The sequence below is a fragment of the Heterodontus francisci genome, chromosome 13 (genome assembly GCF_036365525.1).
Source record: "Heterodontus francisci isolate sHetFra1 chromosome 13, sHetFra1.hap1, whole genome shotgun sequence".
Taxonomy (NCBI): domain Eukaryota; kingdom Metazoa; phylum Chordata; class Chondrichthyes; order Heterodontiformes; family Heterodontidae; genus Heterodontus; species Heterodontus francisci.
In genome coordinates, this window is record NC_090383.1 from 64809309 (window position 1) to 64829547 (window position 20239).

At 41.4% G+C, this 20239-nt stretch overlaps 1 protein-coding gene across 1 annotated transcript in view; it reads left to right on the top strand.

Annotated features, from left to right (window-relative positions):
• The first annotated feature begins 1705 nt into the window (after nt 1–1705).
• LOC137376406 (ribosomal protein S6 kinase alpha-5-like) overlaps nt 1706–20239 on the top strand; it is a 131261-nt gene continuing 112727 nt past the window's right edge. Inside the window, 1 exon segment of the mRNA XM_068044915.1 lies at nt 1706–1896. Within this exon segment, the coding sequence (XP_067901016.1) occupies nt 1842–1896 (55 nt within the window). The 5' untranslated portion in view covers nt 1706–1841.

Sequence of the window (20239 nt, forward strand, 5' to 3'; positions counted from 1 at the left end):
CGGGAGTGATGGCCACTGCTGGGACTGCACCAAACTTCAGGAGAATCTTGGGCGCCGGTGCCAAAAATGCTAAGTGAAGTTTTGGGCCTCGTCAAGGGCAATCGACTGGGCTCTGGCGAGGGCAGTAGAGGTCAATCAGAAGGGCAGTGGGAGATGCAAAAGCTTGGGCAGCAGGAACTGCTGGGGGGTGCCCGCTCAGGAGGGCCCCCCCGGCCCGCAAGGAGGCTACCTGGTATTACTGGGCAGCCTCCACAGCTGACAAGTGACTGTCCGCCGCTGATAAAATACCTGCAGCGGTGGGAGAAGGTCCTCAAATTGCAATTAATTGGTCACTTAAGGGCCCCAATTGGCTTGCGGTGGATGGGCCATTTGTCACCTCTCCCACCGCTCATAAAATTACAGCAGGGGTGGGAAGGTGATGGGAACAGCAAACACAATTTTACGCCCACCCCGCCTCTAGCCTGCTCCCACGGGGGGCATAAAATTCCAGCTGAGGATTTTTTTCCTGATCTGGAATGCTGTGCCTGAAAGGGTGGAGGAAGCTGATTCAGTAATAACTTTCGTAATGGAATTGGAGAAATACTTGAGAAGTAAAATTTGCAGGCTCTAGGAAAAGAACAAGGAAGTGGGACAAATTAGATAGCTCTACCTAAGAGCCATTAAAGGATTCTGTGATTCCAACAAATTCTGGACCAATCCTTGCATGAATACAATGCATTATCAGATCAAAAGAAGCACTTCAGACAGTGAATTACTTTTGAAGTGCACTGACTGTTATATAGGTACATTTTGTGAATTGCTCTATATGTGGCTTGCTCCCTATCTTGCCTGACCTCTGGTGCATTCAACGCTGTTGACGACTTTGTTCTTTTCTTTTCAGTCCATCTCGGTAGCTCTGTTCAAGTTCCACTTATCTCTGTCCTAATAAAGTTACGTCTTCTCAAGTGGTTATTGAGCATGTTATTGTCGGGCCATAAAGACGTTTTATTCTGGAGTATCCCTTTAAATAAAAAAAAATCAACTTCTACAATAAGTTGTAATACAATGGCAAACTCTTGTGTGATGAGGTGAATCAAAAACAACCGCAATCAAAATACTGATTCTGGGGTCCAACAACTGGTAACGTAGACAACACATTCAATCAGCAGGAAAGGTGGCGGTATTTCTGTGGTTTAAACTCATATCACTGAGGTTCCTGGAAGTGCGGTTGTTTTGATCGCTGCAGCAACGCCACCTTGTTGCGATTCCCGCTCGCGCTCAGAATCGCTTTACGGGAACCGCTCGCGCGGCTGTTTACTCGCTCCAGATGTTCGCTGGACCACATTCTGACCAGGGTCAGGACTCCTTGTTATGACATTCTTTGATGAAAGTGTTAGAACTGTACATCATCGGTTTTATACAGATATTGAAATATATTATTAATATACTTCATGTTCAATTTAAATTTGTAAATGGATGCATTAGCTTACAATAGGCGTTTTTAAATCCACCACCTCCCCCGGATTTGTTGGACGATCCCAGTTAGGAAAACGAGAGAACAAATTCTGTTGGGGGAGAGGGGATGGGGTTAGCGTTCTGACGCATTTGAGCCTGCGTAACTTGGACAATGCTTGCTGGGAGTCATAGTTCACTGCTCGCTATTCTCGAAGCAACAAAATGCAGATACCGCCGGTGGAAACTACAACCCCCATGATGCAGCAGGCCGGCCGTGGCGAGCGACACCAGCTGTCGGGAGGCAGACAGCAGCTGCTGATCATCCAGCACAGGCTTGTTTTCACTTCTTTTGTTTCTTTGACAAATTCGTGTTTTAAGACTGAATTCAGACCGGGTTTACGCTCAGCATGGGAGGCGACGCCGAGGAGGGGGGTTGTACTGTAAAACATGAGCTGACACATGGTAAGAATTTTAGAAAAAAATATTGCTATGTTTCTCGAGGTATAATCTCCTTAATTTTGACGATGATGTTGAATAATCTTTGCAGTAAATTCAAGTCATTTAAGTTGCGGAAGAAAATCGTTTGGATTAAAATTTATACTTAATAAGTCAATGTACGGACTCGAAGGTGTGTAGTGTGTTTGCTTTTCAAATACACACTTAGACGTTTAACCTGCTGTTCCTGTAGTGACCTGTCAGCCGGCGAGTCTGTCTGTAAACAACAGGACTTGCCTGGATCGGTGAGTCTCGTAAATCATTCGTTGCACAATTTGACGGCATGTTGTAGTAAGCTGGAAAGATTTGCATCTCTACTTACGTTGTTGCAAGCAGCAGTAAGAGAGAGAGAAAAGGAGATCTTTGCCAATCAGACTTTTGGCAGCAGGTGTAATGTGGCGCATTCCAGAGTGAGATGATGGCAGACTCGAACGAAGGGACTTTTTTTTTTAAAAAAGCATGTAAGTGCTTGTCAAAACGATTTATGCTTTATGATCCCCGACAAAATAGAACAGAGCTTTAGGAGTATTGGCAGCAACATTCTTTAACAGTAAGTGTTTTTATTGGTTCGGTCCTTGTATCTAAATGATGTATATCAGTAGACAGTGAATCACAGAAATTAAGCCCAGAGAGTTATATTGGACTCAATCGCAGTCAGTTGCCCTGCCCATTATTTAGTTGCATTTTTTATATAAAGATCCTACTTTATTTAATATTGTTAATGAGGACTCATGGATGTGGTACAAAATTATTTATCTTTAATCTTAACACATATTAAAAGTAATAATTTGACAAATGTGGTGAGGAAGCTAGGAATGGAAGCTATGCCAGGCTGGACTGCAATATTTTGTATATTGTGTTTTTTAAAAAAAAACATGAGCAGCAGGTGCCTTTAATTTTTGGATTTCTGTTGCAATTGCAATGACTGCAGAAATAAATATTAAATATATTCATTAATTGTGCATACTGTGCCTAAACAAGGCATAGTTATACATTGTGTCTTTAAAAAAAGGACACTATTTTCTGCACTGAAAATATTCAAGCTTCATTCGACTTCCACATGAACATACCATATGCAAGTTCATATCAGTCATAATGAGTTCTTAATTGCTTTTGCATGCATTTTATTGAGCTGAACGTAAAATGTATATGGAGCTCAATGGTTATGCTGTTAATTGAAACTGACAGTTTAAAAAAAATTATTGAGTGAATAGGTGATAACCAGTAAAATTAATTGTTCTTGTCTTGATAGTTTTCACAGTTGCTGTCCTGAACTTGCAACTCCTGAAGAGCACATTGTGATGATTTAATAATGTAACCTTTTAAAAGTGTTGCAATTCTCATAATCTGATGTTTCTGTCTATCGGTTGCATCTGGGTAAAGTTTAAGATTTCTGTAGCGGACATTGTATGTTATTTAAACTGTTTTGATGCAATTTAAAGGAGAGTGCTACCAGCCCAGACTTACTCAGTATTAAATTATATATAATTATTTTTCCTAGCTCCCGTCTTTTAATAAAATTGAATGCATCTGCCTGAATTAATTTGAATAACTCTTAAAGAAGTACAATCAAAATGGTTTGTTCTTCCATTTTCTATAAATAAAAGATACTAAATAAAAAAGAGAAAAGTAAAGATAAAAGTTTGGTGTTAATGCTTTGGGTGTAAAGCCCGTATCAGTTCTGCAAAAGGGTCTATATCTGAAAATAATAACCCATTCTTTCTCCATGGACGTTGATGGTCCTGCTGTCTTATTTCAGAATTTTCTGTTCATTATTTATTTTTGTAGATGTCATTTTTTAATTAGGAAAGACAATGATCATTTTGGTAGGACTGAAGTACTTTTAAATTCTTTGCATCATATACAACCTGAATTATTGACAAGTAATGACATTGTATCTTTAACCATCTGGTTGTCTTGATGAGAGAAAATAGTTAATGCAATGCTATGGTCATCAGCACATAATATTACAACATGTAACATCTTGGGCTAAAAGCCAGCGCATTGCAATGAGCTCACATCAAGGGAAACATTTTATAGAATGAACTACAATGTAGCTTCTGCAGTTCAGTGTTTTTCACAAAAGAAGTGGTATAATGTTTTTATTCAATATTTTTAATGAATGTAAACACATTTTGTTCTGCCTTTCGTGAAACACATGTTATAATAAATTAACTATGATTTTGAAACAATGGTTACATTGCATCAAGTTTCATGTTCATAAGATTTGTTACGATGCACAAATCTTGATAATTTCATATGGGACAAAGGTTGTGATATTTCATGGTTTGTTCCGTACTTAAAAGGTCACAGTCAAGAACATGAGCAGGAAAGGTTTATAATATCGTGCTACAATAACAATAGCCTGTAGTATCAACTAGTGATAGTGAGAACAGCAAACACACTCTTTCTTTCTTGAAAATATTTACCAGCACAGCTTGTTTTCTGCGCTTCAACCTCTGCATTGTTCTAGGTTTACAATGTACATTTTATATTTGGTTTGTTTGCTCAGTTTGCCAATAATATTGTTTCATCCATGTAAGCTGCAAATTATATTAATTGGAAAATTTATTCTCAGGTTAATTAACCAGAAAAATAATTACATCAACAATGACCTAGCTTGATGAGCCACAAGGACGCTTTTATGTATGAAGCTGCCTAGTTTGTTGATGAGTGGTCTAGTCAGTAAAAGTGCAATATGTTTTCCAAACTACATGTACTGACCTAAAATTTGTCAATGAGTAAATGGCTAACAAATGTTCCCCAACTATAGACTGGTACCTAACTTGGAAATTTTCAGTCACCAGATGTTTATAGATGTTTATGTGAAGAATGATGTTGATGACAAGTTCTTTGGAAAACAAGCTGATGTAATATTTTATCTGCTTGAAGCTTCAAATAACACCTATTGTGTTTTCTGTGTTTATACTGTTGTCTAATTTTGCCACTATGAACCTGTCACCTAAAGTTAAAATTGTAATAGCTGTTTATGTAGTAAGTTTATCTATTTAAAGGAAAAAAGACCAGCTTTATCAAGATACTTTAGTGTAGTGGGTATGGTACCGGGCTAGCGACCTCAAGGTTCAAACCTTTGCATTGCAAATTGTAAAACCAAATTCAATAAATCTGGTAAGTTATCAGCCAGCACGAGGAAAAATGACCACAAAGCTGAATTGTACTTAAAAACCGAATGAGTTCATTAATGTCCTTTAATGAAAGGAAATCCCTTACCCCGACCCAATCTGGCCTACCTGTGGCTCTGAATGCTCTCATGCCCTCTGAAGTGGCCGAGCAAGCACTCAAGTAAACAGTCACTGCAAAGAAAATCAACAACAACCGAGACATCTGACCAGAATGAGACTAGGACAATCCCAGCCATCACCTGAAAAATTCTCCTCATTAATTCTGGAGTCTGGAGCCCATTTGGGAGAGCTGCACCACAGATGAGTCAAGCAACTGCCTGATGCAGTCGTACTTACCGATCATATCTATCTGCCAATATCACAGACTTCTCCATCATTATCCCTGGGTATGTCCTGTCCCACTGGCAAGATAGAGTAACCAGAGGTGGAGGAACAGTGGTATGCAGTCAGGTGGGCATTGTTCTGGGAATGCTAAGTGTGGCATCTGGATCCCATCAAGTCTCATAGCGTCAGGTTAAACAAGGCCAAGAAAACCTCCTGCTGGTTACCACCTTGGAATAAGAACTGAGAGAAGCTGCACCCATCCAGGCAAGTGGAGAGTATTCCAAAACACTCCTGACTTGTGCCTTGTAGATGGTGGACAGGCTTTGGGAGTCAGGAGTTGAATTACTCGCCGCAGGATTCCTAGCCTCTGACCTGCTCTTGTAGCCGTGGTATTTATATGGCTACTCCAGTTCAGTTTCTGGTCAATGGTAATCCCCCTGGATGTTGGTAGTGGGGGATTCAGCGATGGTAATGCCACTGAATGTTAAGGGGAGATGGTTAGATTCTCTCTTGTTGGAGGTGGTCATTGCCTGGCACTTGTGTGGCGCGAATGTTACTTGCCACTTATCAGCCCAAGCCTGGATATTGTCCAGATCTTGCTACATTTCAACACAGACTGCTTCAGTATCTGAGGTGCTGAACATTGTGCAATCATCAGCGAACATCCCCACTTCTGATCTTATAATTTAAGCAGCTGAAGATGGTTGGGCCTAGGACACTACCCTATCATCAAGAGCAGACTTCTATACCAGCAAAGTGATTGGCACATCACTCAGTTCTCCATAACATTCAACCCTTGATGAGAAGTGTAGAAGCCAGAAGCAACGCCATGAATGCCTTAAAACCAACCTAGTGAAGGTACTGCATAGGGCTTTTTACATGCTAAATGAAAAAGCAGCAAGCTATAAACAGAGCTAAATGGTCTCCCTTCCAAGCGAATACATTTTGTATTGGAATATTTGGTAAAGATTATGAGCGCAAAAATAATCTTTTTTAACCATAAGAGTCAATGTATTAGTTATTCTGTTTAGGGGTATGATAACATGGTGGTTATGTTAATGGACTAGTAATCCAGAGCCTGCACTAATGATCCACAGACATGAGTAGGGAAGAGTGACCATAATATGATAGAATTTTATATCGAGTTTGAATGTAATTTAGTTAAGCCCGAAGCTAGGGAAGCAGTTGAAGATGGTTGAGGAACTCCTTCAGTGATGTCCTGGGGCTGATATGATTGGCCTCCAACAACCACAACCATCTTCCTTTGTCCTAGGTATGACTCCAACCAGTGGAGGATTTTTTCCCCGATTCCCATTAACTTCAGTTTTGCTAGGGTATCTTTATGTCACACTCAGCCAAATGCTGCCTTGATGTCAAGAACAGTCACTTTTGCCTCACCTCTTGAAATCAGCTTCTTTGTCAATGTTTGGATCACGGCTGCATTGTGGTCTGGAGCCGAGTTCCACCCTGGTGGAACCCAAACTGAGCATTGGTGAGCGGGTTATTGCTGAGTAAGTGCTGTTTGATAACAGTGTTGATAGCACTTTCCATCCCTTCGCTGATTATTGAGAGTAGACTGATGGGGCAGAAATTGGCCAGATTGGATTGGTCCTGCTTTTTGTGGACAGGATGTACCTGGGCAATATTCCATTTTGACAGCTAGATGCCAGTATTGTAGTTGTACTGGAACAGCTTGGCTAGGAGCATGGTTTAGCACAAGTCTTCAGTTCTACAGCTGGGATGTTGACAGGGTCCATTACCTTTGCTGAATCCAGTGCATTCTGCCGTTTCTGGAGTGAATCGAATTGGTTGAAGACTGGCATCTATGAAGCTGGGAACTTCAGAGGAGGCCAAGATAGAACATCCACTCGGCACTTCTGGCTGAAGATGGTTGCAAATGCTTCAGCCTTGTCTTTTGCAGTGATGTGCTGGGCTTGCACTTCATTTGAGGAAGGGGGATGTTTGTGGAGCCGCCTCCTCCAGTTAGTTGTTTAATTGTCCACCATCATTCATGACTGGATATGGCAAGACTGAAGAACTTTGATCTGATCCATTGGTTGTGAGATTGCTTAGCTCTGTCTATATCATGCTGCTTCCACTGTTTCACATACATGTAGTGCTGTAACTTCACCAGGTTGGCACATCATTTTTAGGTATGTCTGATGCTGCTTCTAGCATGCTGTCCTACACTCCTTATTGAACCAGAGTTGGTTCTCTGACTTGATATTATTGGTGGAGTGAGGGATTTGCCAGGCCATGAGGTTACACATTGTGGTTGAATACAATTCTGTAGCTGCTGATGGCCCACAGCACCTCATGGATGCCCTATTTGGAATTGCTAGACCTGTTATGAATCTATCCCACTTAGCACAGTGGTAGTGCCACACAACACAATGGAGAGTGTCCAGAGTGTGAAGACAGGACTGTGTCTTCACAAGAACTGTGTAGTAGTCACTCCTACCAATACGGTCATGTACAGACGCATCTGTGACAGGTAGATTGGTGAGGATGAGGGCAAGTAGGTTTTTCCCTTATGTTGGTGTTCTCTGCAGCTGCCATAGACCCAGTCTGGCAGATATGTCCTTCAGGACTCAGCCAGCTTGGTCAGTAGTGGTGCTACTGAGTCACTTTTGATGATGAATGTTGAAGTCTCAAACCCAGAGTACGTTCTTTGTCCTTGCTACCCTAAGTGTTCCTTCCAAGTGGTTTTCAACATGGAGGAGCATTGATTCATCAGTTGAGGGAGGGCAAGAGATTTCTTTCCCTATGTTTGACCTGATCCCATGAGACCTCGTGGGGTCCAGAGTCCGTGTTGAGGACTCCCAGGGCCACTCCCTTTGGACTGTATACCACTGTGTTGCTACCTCTAGTGGGTCTGTCCCGTCAATGGGACAGGGCATACCCTTGGATGGTGATGGAGGAGTCTGGGGCTTTATTGTAAGGTATGATTCAGTGAGTATGACTGTCAGGCCGTTGCTTGACTAGATGAGGTACAGGTCTCCCAATTTTGACACAAGTTCTCAGATGTTTGTGAGGAGGACTTTACAGGGTTGACTGGACTGGGTGTGTCTTTCTCGTTTCTGGTGCCTCGGTCGATGCTGGATGGTCCAGTTTTATTCTTTTTCGACTTTTCTGCAGCAGTTTGATATGATTGAATGGCCTTCTAGGCCATTTCAGATGGCAGTTAAGTAGGGACAGGGTAGATAAAAACTTCTTCTGGCCTAGAACAAGAAGGCATAGATATAAGATTAAATGTAAGAGATTTAGAACCGAGATTGGGAGACCCTTTTTTGATTAACACGAGTGTGAGGTAGTAGAATGTACTATCAGGGTTGGTGATTAAAGCAGAGACTGCCGGGGCTGGGAGTGGAGGCAGTTGGGCGCTTAAAAATAGCACCACCAGCCTGTGTGCCAGTTTCCCGGCTCCATCCTGCCCTGGGCCATTTTCACGGGGGCGGGATAGGGAGGGGCGTGAGAGCTACCCATCCGCACACGCTATTAAGGACTTTTTAGGTCAATTAGAGGAGTTGAACTGGGATTTTCCAGTCGGCCTCCTGGTTCACACAGATGGCAAGGGCCAGGTTAGTGGCCTGGAGGTGGCCCCCCAGCAACAGGCTTGGCCAGGGAGCCAGCGATCCAGGCAGGCTTAGAGGCCCTCCCTGCCTGCCTGGTGCAGCAGCAGCCTGGTTGCAAAACCTAATTTTTAGTTACGCTTTGACAAAATAGAGAGATGGCGCCTCTCCCTTACCTTCCATTGCATCCTGCTGTTGCTTCCAAGCTGGAAGGCCTCTGGCGCTCCAACTTAGAGAGCCCACCCACCATCCTTAATTGGACAGCGAGCCTGCCATCTGGCCATTAATTGGCTGCTCTGAGGAAAATCACATTGAATGACTGTTTTCCACATGGTGTGGACTTCTGAGCATAACGGTGGGGTTCAGAAGCCCGCAGGGAAAATCCTGCTCCATGTCAACATTTAAAAATAGGTTAGGTTGAAGGGAAAGGAGATTTAAGAACAGGACAGAACATAAGATAAGGACTACTGCTTGCGTGAAGCAGCAATACCAACACGGACTGGTTGAGCCGAACAGGATGTTCAGTCCACCCAGTCCATGTTGTAATTTTATATTTAATTCTATGTAACACATTAAATAGAACATGATGAACAAGAATTGTGTGCAGAAGTAAAGTTTGTTTTTGTTATAGTAAATATGCCAAGCCATTGTTCATGGATGAATTTGAGCATAATCTGTTTTCTATTAATAGAAGCTTTATTTCATATTATGCACATTGTAACATCAGGGCCAGTGCTTTTGTGAATTCAATTCCATGATTGTTTTGTGAGAACTGTAAATTTAGTTGTAGATTTAATTTTTAGCTCTTACCTTTTTTAAAACCCAGAATACACAGGAAGATGATGGGCAACTTGTAACAAATTGCAGGTAGGTATATGGCATTTAGCAGTACTGGAGCTTCAGGTTGTGGTGTTTTGGAGTCGCTATGGGGCTGTTGGGCTATGGTAGCCTCTGGAATACTGGACAAGGCATCCTAGTTTCCATTTGCAAATGTTCTAAGAGAATTGGGAAGGAGGGATCCAGGAGTCCTGATCAGGGGATTTGCTGTTTGGGAGCACTAGGAAGAAGTTGTGGGGTCTGTCATCATTGGGAGATGGTTCCCAGAGTTTGGCAGCTCTGCGAATGGGTTGCTGCGATCCAGAAACATGGAGAAAAGGGTGGGATTATGTCTGGCAGTAGTTGGGGTGTTGCAATAGGAAATGGGTTGGGCCATCAGGCACCTGAATCATTTTGCTAGATTGTAACTCCAGTAGCCAACTTGAAGTCCGTTTTAAGGAACAAATGTGATTTTCATCCTGTAGTTTCAAACTGTACTCTTAATTCGATAACTAATATAATTAGTGTTCGTTATCAGACAAGTAATGTAATTACATTTTGAAAAACAAAGATTGAAATGCAAAATTCTATTAAGCTTTTAAGGAAGATACCATCAAATACTATCTTGCCTAATAAGCACACAAAATATGTAATTCACACTCGCATGTCTTAAATCTGTGAAAGTCACACATGGCTAATAACTACAGCTGCTTCTCCCCTTCCTCCTCTCCCACGTCCCTTCCTCCTCTTCTGCTCCTGTTTCTGTTTTCTGCTGTGCACTTCCCTTGCCCTCTCATCATTTGTAATGTTTTTTACAGCCTCTCGTTTAACTATTAAATATTTGGTAACAGCTTAAATGCAAAAGATATCTCTTTTTGTGGCTCAGTGCCAATTTTTGTCCACTAGCAACCCTGTGAAACACCTCAGGACATATTTTACATTAAAAGTGTTAGATAAATACAAGTTGTTGTTGAAGTTAATTAAATTAACTTAACTTCCAGATAGTTTTCAAGGATTTTCAAATGCAAAAAAAGTAAGTGTAGTCACAGGAAGGGGAGATAAAGTTCATATTTGGAATGCCTAGACAGAAACCTTCTGATGCATGCTGGCAAATTCTACAACCTGCACGTGCCAAAATTGCACAAGTAACTTCCTACAGCTCTTTGGGAGGAAAAATTTTTAAAACCCAAACTTATGAGACAGGCTAAGGCCTTTAAAGTAAAGATTTTAATACAGATATTGAAAGATACAAAAGCTAATGGTTACTGTGAAATATGATTTTTTGAGTAATTATACGTCTTTAATACTTACTCCTTGGTTTTCTTTGCTTTTATCCAAATATTCCTTCACACTTTAATTCCGATTTGCTGCCATTTTACTTTGAGTCAGCCACTAAAGAGTGATAGGAAAATGTCTAAGGAAGTAATCGTTATACTTACAAGAAGTGCACGTTATATGCAAAACTTTAATATGCAGATAGAAGATGAAATAGGTATGTCCGGCATGGTTGCACCCTTTAAAGTGGTGTGCTTTGTCAGATGTGAAATATGTGTCACACTTGCACCTACTTGGCTCAAATGTCATAAATCATAAACCGATAACAAATCACATCTGAAGAATCTTGAGAGTAAAAAAGGAAAATAATTTCCCACTGATTTCTTTCTCCACTTCTCATTATTCCAGGGAATGGCATTCTTTGCACAACTTCTATGGCTTAAATGCTGCTGTTATATCTTTATAGCCAAAGCTGAACATAATTAGGGTACAGTCTAACCAGAGAACTGTATATTTTTAGTACGGCATTCTCTCACTTTTACTTTACTGATCTAGCAGTAAAGTTCACTATTTTGTTTGTTTATTGTTGCTCCACAGTGATTTTATGTTATGTGACACATGTAGGACTCCACCAGATCCATTTTAATTCCTCCTTTAGCTATGTCTGTACCTTTCATAATATATGCAAAACATCCATTTTTCTTCTTTTGCACAGTACCTTACACTCATTTAGATTGAATTCCACCTGCAATCATTTGAGCCTCGCTTTGATTTTATCTAACTCCCTTTTTTTTTCCTCTGGCTCATTTCACCCTCCTCCAGGTTAGTATCATACAATTTTGTAACAAACCAGCAATTACTTTAGGTTTGGCTAGCTGCAGTTGCTTGTCTTATTGCTTTAACATTCTGTGGCTTAGGCCCAGCTGCTCATTTTCTCTTCCTCCCACATCTGAATAGCACTGTCATTAGGAATGTTTGAAAACAAGATTTTTAACCTTTTTCTGTACCATGTAATGACTGTGTACTTCCTGTTTTCAATTATCATGGATTAAAAATGTCAGTCATATTAATGTTCCTATAGGTTACTGTTCACACAAATCAGCAAAATAAATTGGTGTGAAATCCACCTGGGGGAGGGGCAGTGGTGGGTAGTGCAAAATGGACAGCAGAGAATTGCAATTTTTTACACTCTAAAAAAGGGGGGGGGGGGGGGGGTGGTTAATTTCAAGTATAGTGAAGCACAGTGAAGTCATTAGTTTCTAATTCCAACAAAGTAGGATGACTTCCTGTGCAGCAAGAGAATGCATTTTGCATGCAGGAACATTTTTAAATTTACTTACCTGTTGCCATTCCCTCCAGTTGTCTATCTAACATTAATATCTCGAAGTGGCAAAATTTCTTCCTGCTAAATGCTGGCAAAACCAAAGTCATCCATTCTGGCTCCCTCAAAATCAATGTGCCTCCAGCCTCAATTCCCATCAATCTCTCCAGCTACCCCCACAGAATGAATTTTGGTTTCCTGCTCAAAACTAAATTCTGCTTTCTACCCCAAATCCGATTCATTACCAAGACAGCTTTCTTCGACCTCTGAAATGGCATCCACCTCTGACATTGGCTTTTATTCTCCCTCGTACCATGGAAACTCAAATCCATGCTTTGAAAACTTCAAAGCTGGATTTCTCCAATGTTCTCCTTGTCAGCTTCCCCAATTCCATGAGCCAAAAATCATCCAGAACTCAGTGGTGTGCGATGTCATCCACACTGAAACCTGTATTCCCATGACCTCTGTCCTGGCAAAGCTTTATTGGCTCCCTGGACCTCAGATCATTGACTTATTCTCACCTTCACATCCTTCCATAGCCTCATACAGTTCTTTATCTGTAATCTCCTCCAGCTGTACATCCTTGTACATTCCTTTTATTCCTCTGATACATAGCCTACTTTTCATTCTGCTCTTTTTTTGTCAGCAGCTGTTCCGGCCTATAGAACCTTCTGAAGTTCCCTTCCTCAACATCTCCATCTTGTCTTCTTCCACAAGCCTCAAAGACTCTACTCTTCAACTGTGCTTTAACCCCTGTCGTCTCTTTCTCCCTTCCACTTGGTACATATTTATTGTACAGCGTTTCTGAGCTTTCATTCTCTTTGTACGAGAGAAGGTCCATAGATACTTGGTGCAACAGCGTCATGTCAGAGATGTTAAAATGAAGATTTGTAGTCAAGCTGTATGTACCCACTATTTCATATATTTAAAACAATACATGTAGCTTTTCTTTCATGCACTCAGTGGAGAAGTGTACTATGTGGCAGAGTGCAAAGCTCTACAGACGAGGAACATTTCAGAATTGATTTTTTAAATTCTGAGTTACACAATTTTACTCGATTGGGATAGCGGCAAGGCTACTGCAAATGTCCTTAGAAAGGGGAAAAACTTGTCAATGTTGCCACTCTTGATTGCTGTCTAATGATACCTTCTGAAATTGCTTCTGTGGGAATAGGGTCAAGCTCAACTATAATTGGTTCTACAAACAAATATTCTGTTTGCAATTCCTATCCTCGTTTTGAATAAAAGACTGGCCTTGTGGAAAAGTACAATAACTACCTATGGATCTATGCCCTAGCAAGCATCCTTACTTTCAGGAGAGGCGTGATGAAGGAAAAAATTGTCGCCAAAAATAAGTTACATATTGCATTTTCCACATATATGGGGAGTTACAAAGAGTGATAGTAGACAATGGTCTAGATTTTGCGGTCAGCAGCGAATGAACGCACCAACTGTTCAGTACATTTAACACTTGCCCACAGGCATTCTATGGGCTTTTCCACTGGAAGTTGTGGTGGTTAGAAATCCATTTCAGTGCTGTGCCCTCTAAAGGGATCTGTGTCCTGTGTGAACAGGGCAAGCAACTGTGTACCTCCTTAACTAATCAGACTGAAGAATTCTTAATGAGCCACGCAGAGTCTAAACTAGGAAGTGTGAGTAAGAATAGTTAATTCAATGGCAAATCATGTACAGAAAGTGAAATAGAGGGAAAGAAAGATGTGATTGAGAGAGAGGTAAGAGACAAAGTTTTAAAAAATGTTTATACATTTTTTAAAAATCTCCCAACAGTTATTAAAATCTGAAGGAGTGAGGTTCCGCACTTGTAGAAGTGCCAGAGAGGTTATTGGGAGCGGTTAAGACTTATCATAGGAACATAAGAAATAGGAGCAGGAGTAGACCATATGGCCTGTGGAGCCTGCTCTGCCATTCAGTATGATCATGGCTGATCTTGGGGTTCAACTCCACTTTCCTACCTGCTCCCTATATCCTTTGATTCCCTGAGAGACCAAAAATCTTTTTATCTCGGCCTTAAATATATTGAATGTTGGAGCACCCACAACCCTCTGGGGTAGAGAATTCCAAAAATTCACAATCCTTTGAGTGTAGAACTTTATCCTTATCTCAGTCCTAAATGATCAGCCCCTTATCCTGAAACTGTGCCCCCTTGTTCTAGATTCCCCAGCCAGGGGAATGTCTCAGTATCTACCCTATCAATCCTCTTAATAATCTTGAATGTTACAATGAAATAACCTTGCATTCTTTTAAACTCCAGAGAATATAGACCCAATTTACTCAGCCTCTCATCACAGGACAACCCTCTCATCCCAGGGACCAACCTAATGAACCTTCACTGTATTGACTGCAACACAAGTATAAAATGCAGTTGAAAAAATGTGCTTATTCTGGCATGGACAAGCCTTAACTTTATTTGGCGAGTTTAGCGGGTATATATTAAGTACTGCAATATCACACCCTTCCATATATTTAATTACTGAATCAGTTGGAAAGAAACCGGTATCGCGCAGCTGCTGGACGAGCAGAGTGACTCGGATAGCAACTTCCTGCTTTCTGTGTGCACGTGCAGTCACTGGAAGTTACTGTCCAATTTACTGTTTAATAGCAGTGAGTGCTGATAGCTTCACCATTATTTTTACTGCAAAATCCAGATCATAGTTTTATAAAATGTTATAAATGTTATAAAATACACAGTAATTTGGAGAATCTGGTATCTCTCTTAGCTGTTTCTGTTGCCTTCATGTTGCTGTTCTTTTTCTGTTTCTGCTCTTTTACTTATGTCAGTCCCTCTCTTTTAGGTGATAAGTAGTTTATAGGCCCCCAACAGTAGCTACATTGAAGGACAGAGTATAAATCAAGAAATAATAGGGACTTGTAAGAAATGTACTGCAATAATCATGGGTGATTTTAATCTTTGTATTGATTGGATGAATCAAATTGGCAAACGTAGTGTGGAGGATGAGTTCATAGAGTGTATTCAGGACAGTTTCTTAGAACAGTATGTACTGGAAGCAACCAGGGAGCAGGCTATTTTAGATCTGGTAACATGTAATGAGACAGGATTAATTAATTACCTTTATAGTAAAGGATCATCTAGGCAAGACTGATCGTAGCATGATAGAATTTTACATTCAGTTTGAGGGTGAGAAATTTGGGTTTGAAACTAGTGTCTTAAACTTAAAGTAAGGCAATTACAAGGATATGAAGACAAAGTTAGCTAAAGCAGACTAGAAAAGTAGGTTAAAAGATAAGATGGTGGAGAAGCAGTGGTAGTCATTTGAAGGAGATATTTCATAATTCTCAACAAAGATGTATTCCATTGAGAAAGAAAGACTCTATGAGAAGGATGCACCATCTATGGGTAACTTGGAAGAAAAGGTATACAATGCTGCAAAGATTAGTGGTAGGCCAGAAGATTGGGAAAGCTTTAGAAACCAGCAAAGAATGACTAAAGAAAGGGAGAAAATAGAGTACGAGAGTAAAATAGCAAAAAATATAAAAATCGATATTAAGAGCTTCTACAAGTATCTAAAAAGGAAGTGAGTAGCAAAAGTAAGTGTTGGTCCTTTAGAGGATGAACCTGGGGAATTGATAATGGAAAACAAGGAAAAGGCAGAGACTTTGAGCAAGTATTTTGTATCTGTCTTCACTGTGGAAGCCACAAAAAGCATCCCGAGAATAGTAGAAAATCAAGAGACAAAAGGGAGGAACTTAAAAGAATCACTATCACTAGAGAAAAAGTACTTGGAAAAATAATGGGACTAAAGTCACCTGGACCTGAAGGCTTGCATGCTAGGGTCTTAAAAGAAGTGGCTGCAGCGAGAGTGGATGCAAAGTTGTAAACTTCCAAAATTCCCTAGATTCTGGAAAGGCCCCAGCGGATTGGAAAACTGCAAATGTAAGACCTCTATTCAAGAAAGACCTGTAGCAGAAAACTATAGGCTGGTTAGACTAACATTTGTCCTTGGGAAAATGCAAGAATCCATTATGAAGGAAGTAGTAGCAGGACATTTATAAAATTATAATGTAATCAGGCAGAGTCAGCATGGCTTTATGAAAGGGAAATTCTGTTTGCCGAATTTATTAGAGTTGTTTGAGGATGTAACGAGTAGGCTGGATAAAGGGGAACCAGGAGATGTAGTGTATTTGGATTTCAAAAGGCATTCGATAAGGTGCCACATAAAAAGTTACTGCATAAGATAAGAGCTCTTGGAATTGGGGTAATATATTAGCATGGATAGAGAATTGGCTAACTGACAGGAAACAGAGTTGGGATAAATGGGTCATCTTCAGATTGGCAAACTGCAACCAGTAGGGTGCCACAGGGATCAGTGCTGGGGCCTCAGCTATTTACCATTTATATTAATGACTTGGATAAAGGGACCGAGTATATTGTAGCCAAATTTGTGAATGATACAAAAATAGGTAGGAAAGCAAGTTGTAAGGAGAGGACAAAGTGTCTGCAAAGGGATATAGATAAGTTTTAAGTGAATGGACAAAAATTTGGCAGATGGATTATAATGTGGGAAAATGTGAGTTTGTCCACTTTGGTGGGAAGAATAGAAAAGCAGAATATTCTTTAAATGAAGAGAAAATGCTTAAGTACAGAGGGATCTAGTGTTGTCGTACATGAATTGCAAAATGTTAGCATGCAGGTGCAGCAAGTAATTAGGAAGGCACGTGGAATGTTGGCCTTTATTGCAAGGGGAATGGAGTATAAAAGTAGGGAAGTCTTGTAACAAATGTACAGGGCGTTGGTGAGACCACATCTACTGTACTGCATACAGTTTGGGTCATTTCTTATTCATTTCACGGGATGTGGGCATCGCTGGCAAGGACAGCATTTATTGCCCATCCCTAATTGCCCTGGAGAAGGTGGTGGTGAGCTGCAGTCCATCTGGTGTGGTCCATCCACAGTGCTGTTAAGGAGCGAGTTGCAAGATTTTGATCCAGCGACAGTAAAGGAATGGTGATATATTTCTAAGTCAGGATAGTGTGTGGCTTGGAAGGGAACTTGCAGCTGGTGATGTTCCCACGTGTCAGCTGTCCTTCCCCTTCTAGGTGGAAGAGTTTGTGGGTTTGGAATGTGCTGTCGAAGGAGGCATGGTGAGTTGTTGCAGTACATCTTATATATGGTACACACTTCTGCCATTGTGCATCGGCGGTGGAGGGAGTGAAAATTAAGTTGGTGGATGGGGTGCCGATCAAGTAGGCTGCTTTGTCCTGGATAGTGTCGAGCTTTCTGAGTGTTGTTGGAGGCGCACTCATCAGGCAAGTGGAGAGTATCCCATCTGTTCTGACTGAGGTGGGAGGAGTGCACTGTCTTTTCGAGTTCCACTTCTCCACAGGTCACAACATATATTTAAATGTTTACCCAGTTACCGATACAGCCAATCATATACCCTATTTTTTAGATCCCATAATAAAATACACCAACCAGGTTTCTTTAATAAACAACAAAATTATCAGTTTATTATAAAACAAGACTTAACCAGTAACAAAGCAAAGCATTAACATACAGTTGAAATATGAAAGTTCCCTTTTTAAATTCGCCAATTACACGTACTCACACACACACTGGAAAAAATACAGAAATTCTGTCTGCAGAGGTCTGTTACAAAAAAGACTACTTTGGCCAAATACTTGCTAATTCTTGTTGGAAAAAAAGGGAAGCTATGGGACCCTTTTTTGGTCTGATGTCCGGGTGTATAGAAACAGGTCACTGGCATCGTTTCAGAAGCAGTCCGTTCTGGAGATGTCAAGAATTATTCTAGTAGGCTTTCTAGGAGAAATGTGGCATTAGGGTTTTCCACCAGCACACACTTGAATCGCAGGAGTTTTTCCCAGCTTCTCGAGAGCTATGCAGCACCAGGGATTTTAGTTCTCCCACACTGGATCTTTGCCGGATTTCTTCAGAGGAGAGGAATACGTGAGCTGGGTGGTTTCTTTTTCCTGGGCAGGAAAAACATCAACTGTCTTCAAACAGTTCACGCCCAGCTAAAACTGAAAACCATGTCCAAACCTCAAACAGAGCGTCGACCTCCTGACCTCCATAAACCTTGGCATGTGGCTTCTCTGTAACCATTTTTCCCCAGGTCACCAAGGGCTCTGTTTACTGAGCCCAAAGCACATGACTTCTAGCACAGTTGGTTTTCAAACAACATTTAGGGTCCTTTTGGTGAACTTGGTTTAAAAAAAACACACCCATGGAATCTTTTCAGTTTTAACATAAGTCTTCAAGAAAATAAAATATTAAAAAATGGAAGCACTTTTGTAACACATCAAGGACCTGACTTGTGCCTTGTACGTGTTAGATAAACTTTGGGGGAGTCAGGAGTTGCCTAGCCAGTGACACCCACATCCCATGAAAGAATAATTTTTAAAAAATCTATCACTTCACAGTTACTATCAGGGGGCCTATACATTACTTCCACCACAGTCTTAAATCCTTTTCTGTTTCTTAATTCAGCCCATAAAGTCTCCACTGCCTGCTTACTTCTCATTATATCCTCTCTCACCCTTGATGTGATTTCATCCTTAATTGCTAAGGTTACTCCTCATCTTTCCTGTAGGCCTTATAGCCTGGTATATTTAGCTCCAGTCCTGACCATCTTGCAGCCGTGTATTAGAATTGGCTACCATGTTGTATCCTAATTTGCACCTACTGTTCATTCAGTTTGTTCCTTATTGCTACGGACAGGTGGTAAGGAGTGTGGGTGGTTCCCACTGTTCACCTCCCAATTGATCGCAATCATGTTTTTGTTAAAATGATGCTTTAGCCCCTGAGAGTCTTTAGGGTTTTCTCGTAGGTAAAAAAAACTATTTTTAAACAGATCCTGAAATGATTGCAACACCACTCATGCACGCTATCACTCTCAAATGCACTCTCAAGGGAAGATCTTCTTCTTTGGCCTCCTTGTCTCGAGAGACAATGGGTAAGCGCCTGGAGGTGGTCAGTGGTTTGTGCCACAGTGCCTGGAGTGGCTATAAAGGCCAATTCTATAGTGACAGACTCTTCCACAGGTGCTGCAGATAAAATTGGTTGTCAGTTGTTACACAGTTGGTTCTCTGCTTGTGCTTCTGTCTTTTTTCCTGCCGACTCACCACGCTTTAGCCCCGCCTTTATGGTTGCCCACCAGCTCTGGCGATCGCTGGCAACTGACTCCCACGACTTGTGATCAATGTCACAGGACTTCATGTCGTGTTTGCAGACGTCTTTAAAGCGGAGCCATGGACGGCCAGTGGGTCTGGTACCAGTGACGTGCTCGCAGTACAATGTGTCCTTGGGGATCCTGCCATCTTCCATGCGGCTCACATGGCCAAGCCATCTCAGGTGCCGCTGGCTTAGTAGGGTGTATATGCTGGGGATGTTGGCCGCCGCGAGGACTTCTGTGTTGGTAGTACGGTCCTGCCACCTGATGCCAAGTATTCTCCGGAGGCAGCGAAGATGGAATGAATTGAGATGTCGCTCTTGGCTGACGTATGTTGTCCAGGCCTCGCTGCCGTAGAGCAAGGTACTGAGGACACAGGCTTGATACACTTGGACTTTTGTGTTCTGTGTCAGTGCGCCATTTTCCCACACTCTCTTGGCCAGTCTGGATATAGCAGAGGAAGCCTTTCCCATGCGCTTGTTTAATTCTGCATCGAGAGACAGGTTACTGGTGATAGTTGAGTCTAGGTAGGTGAACTCTTGAACCACTTCGAGAGTGTTGTCGCCGATATTGATAGATGGGGCATTTCTGATATCCTGTCCCATGATGTTCGTTTCCTTGCGGCTGATGGTTAGGCCAAATTCATTGCAGGCAGCTGCAAACCTGTCGATGAGTCTCTGCAGACACTCCTCA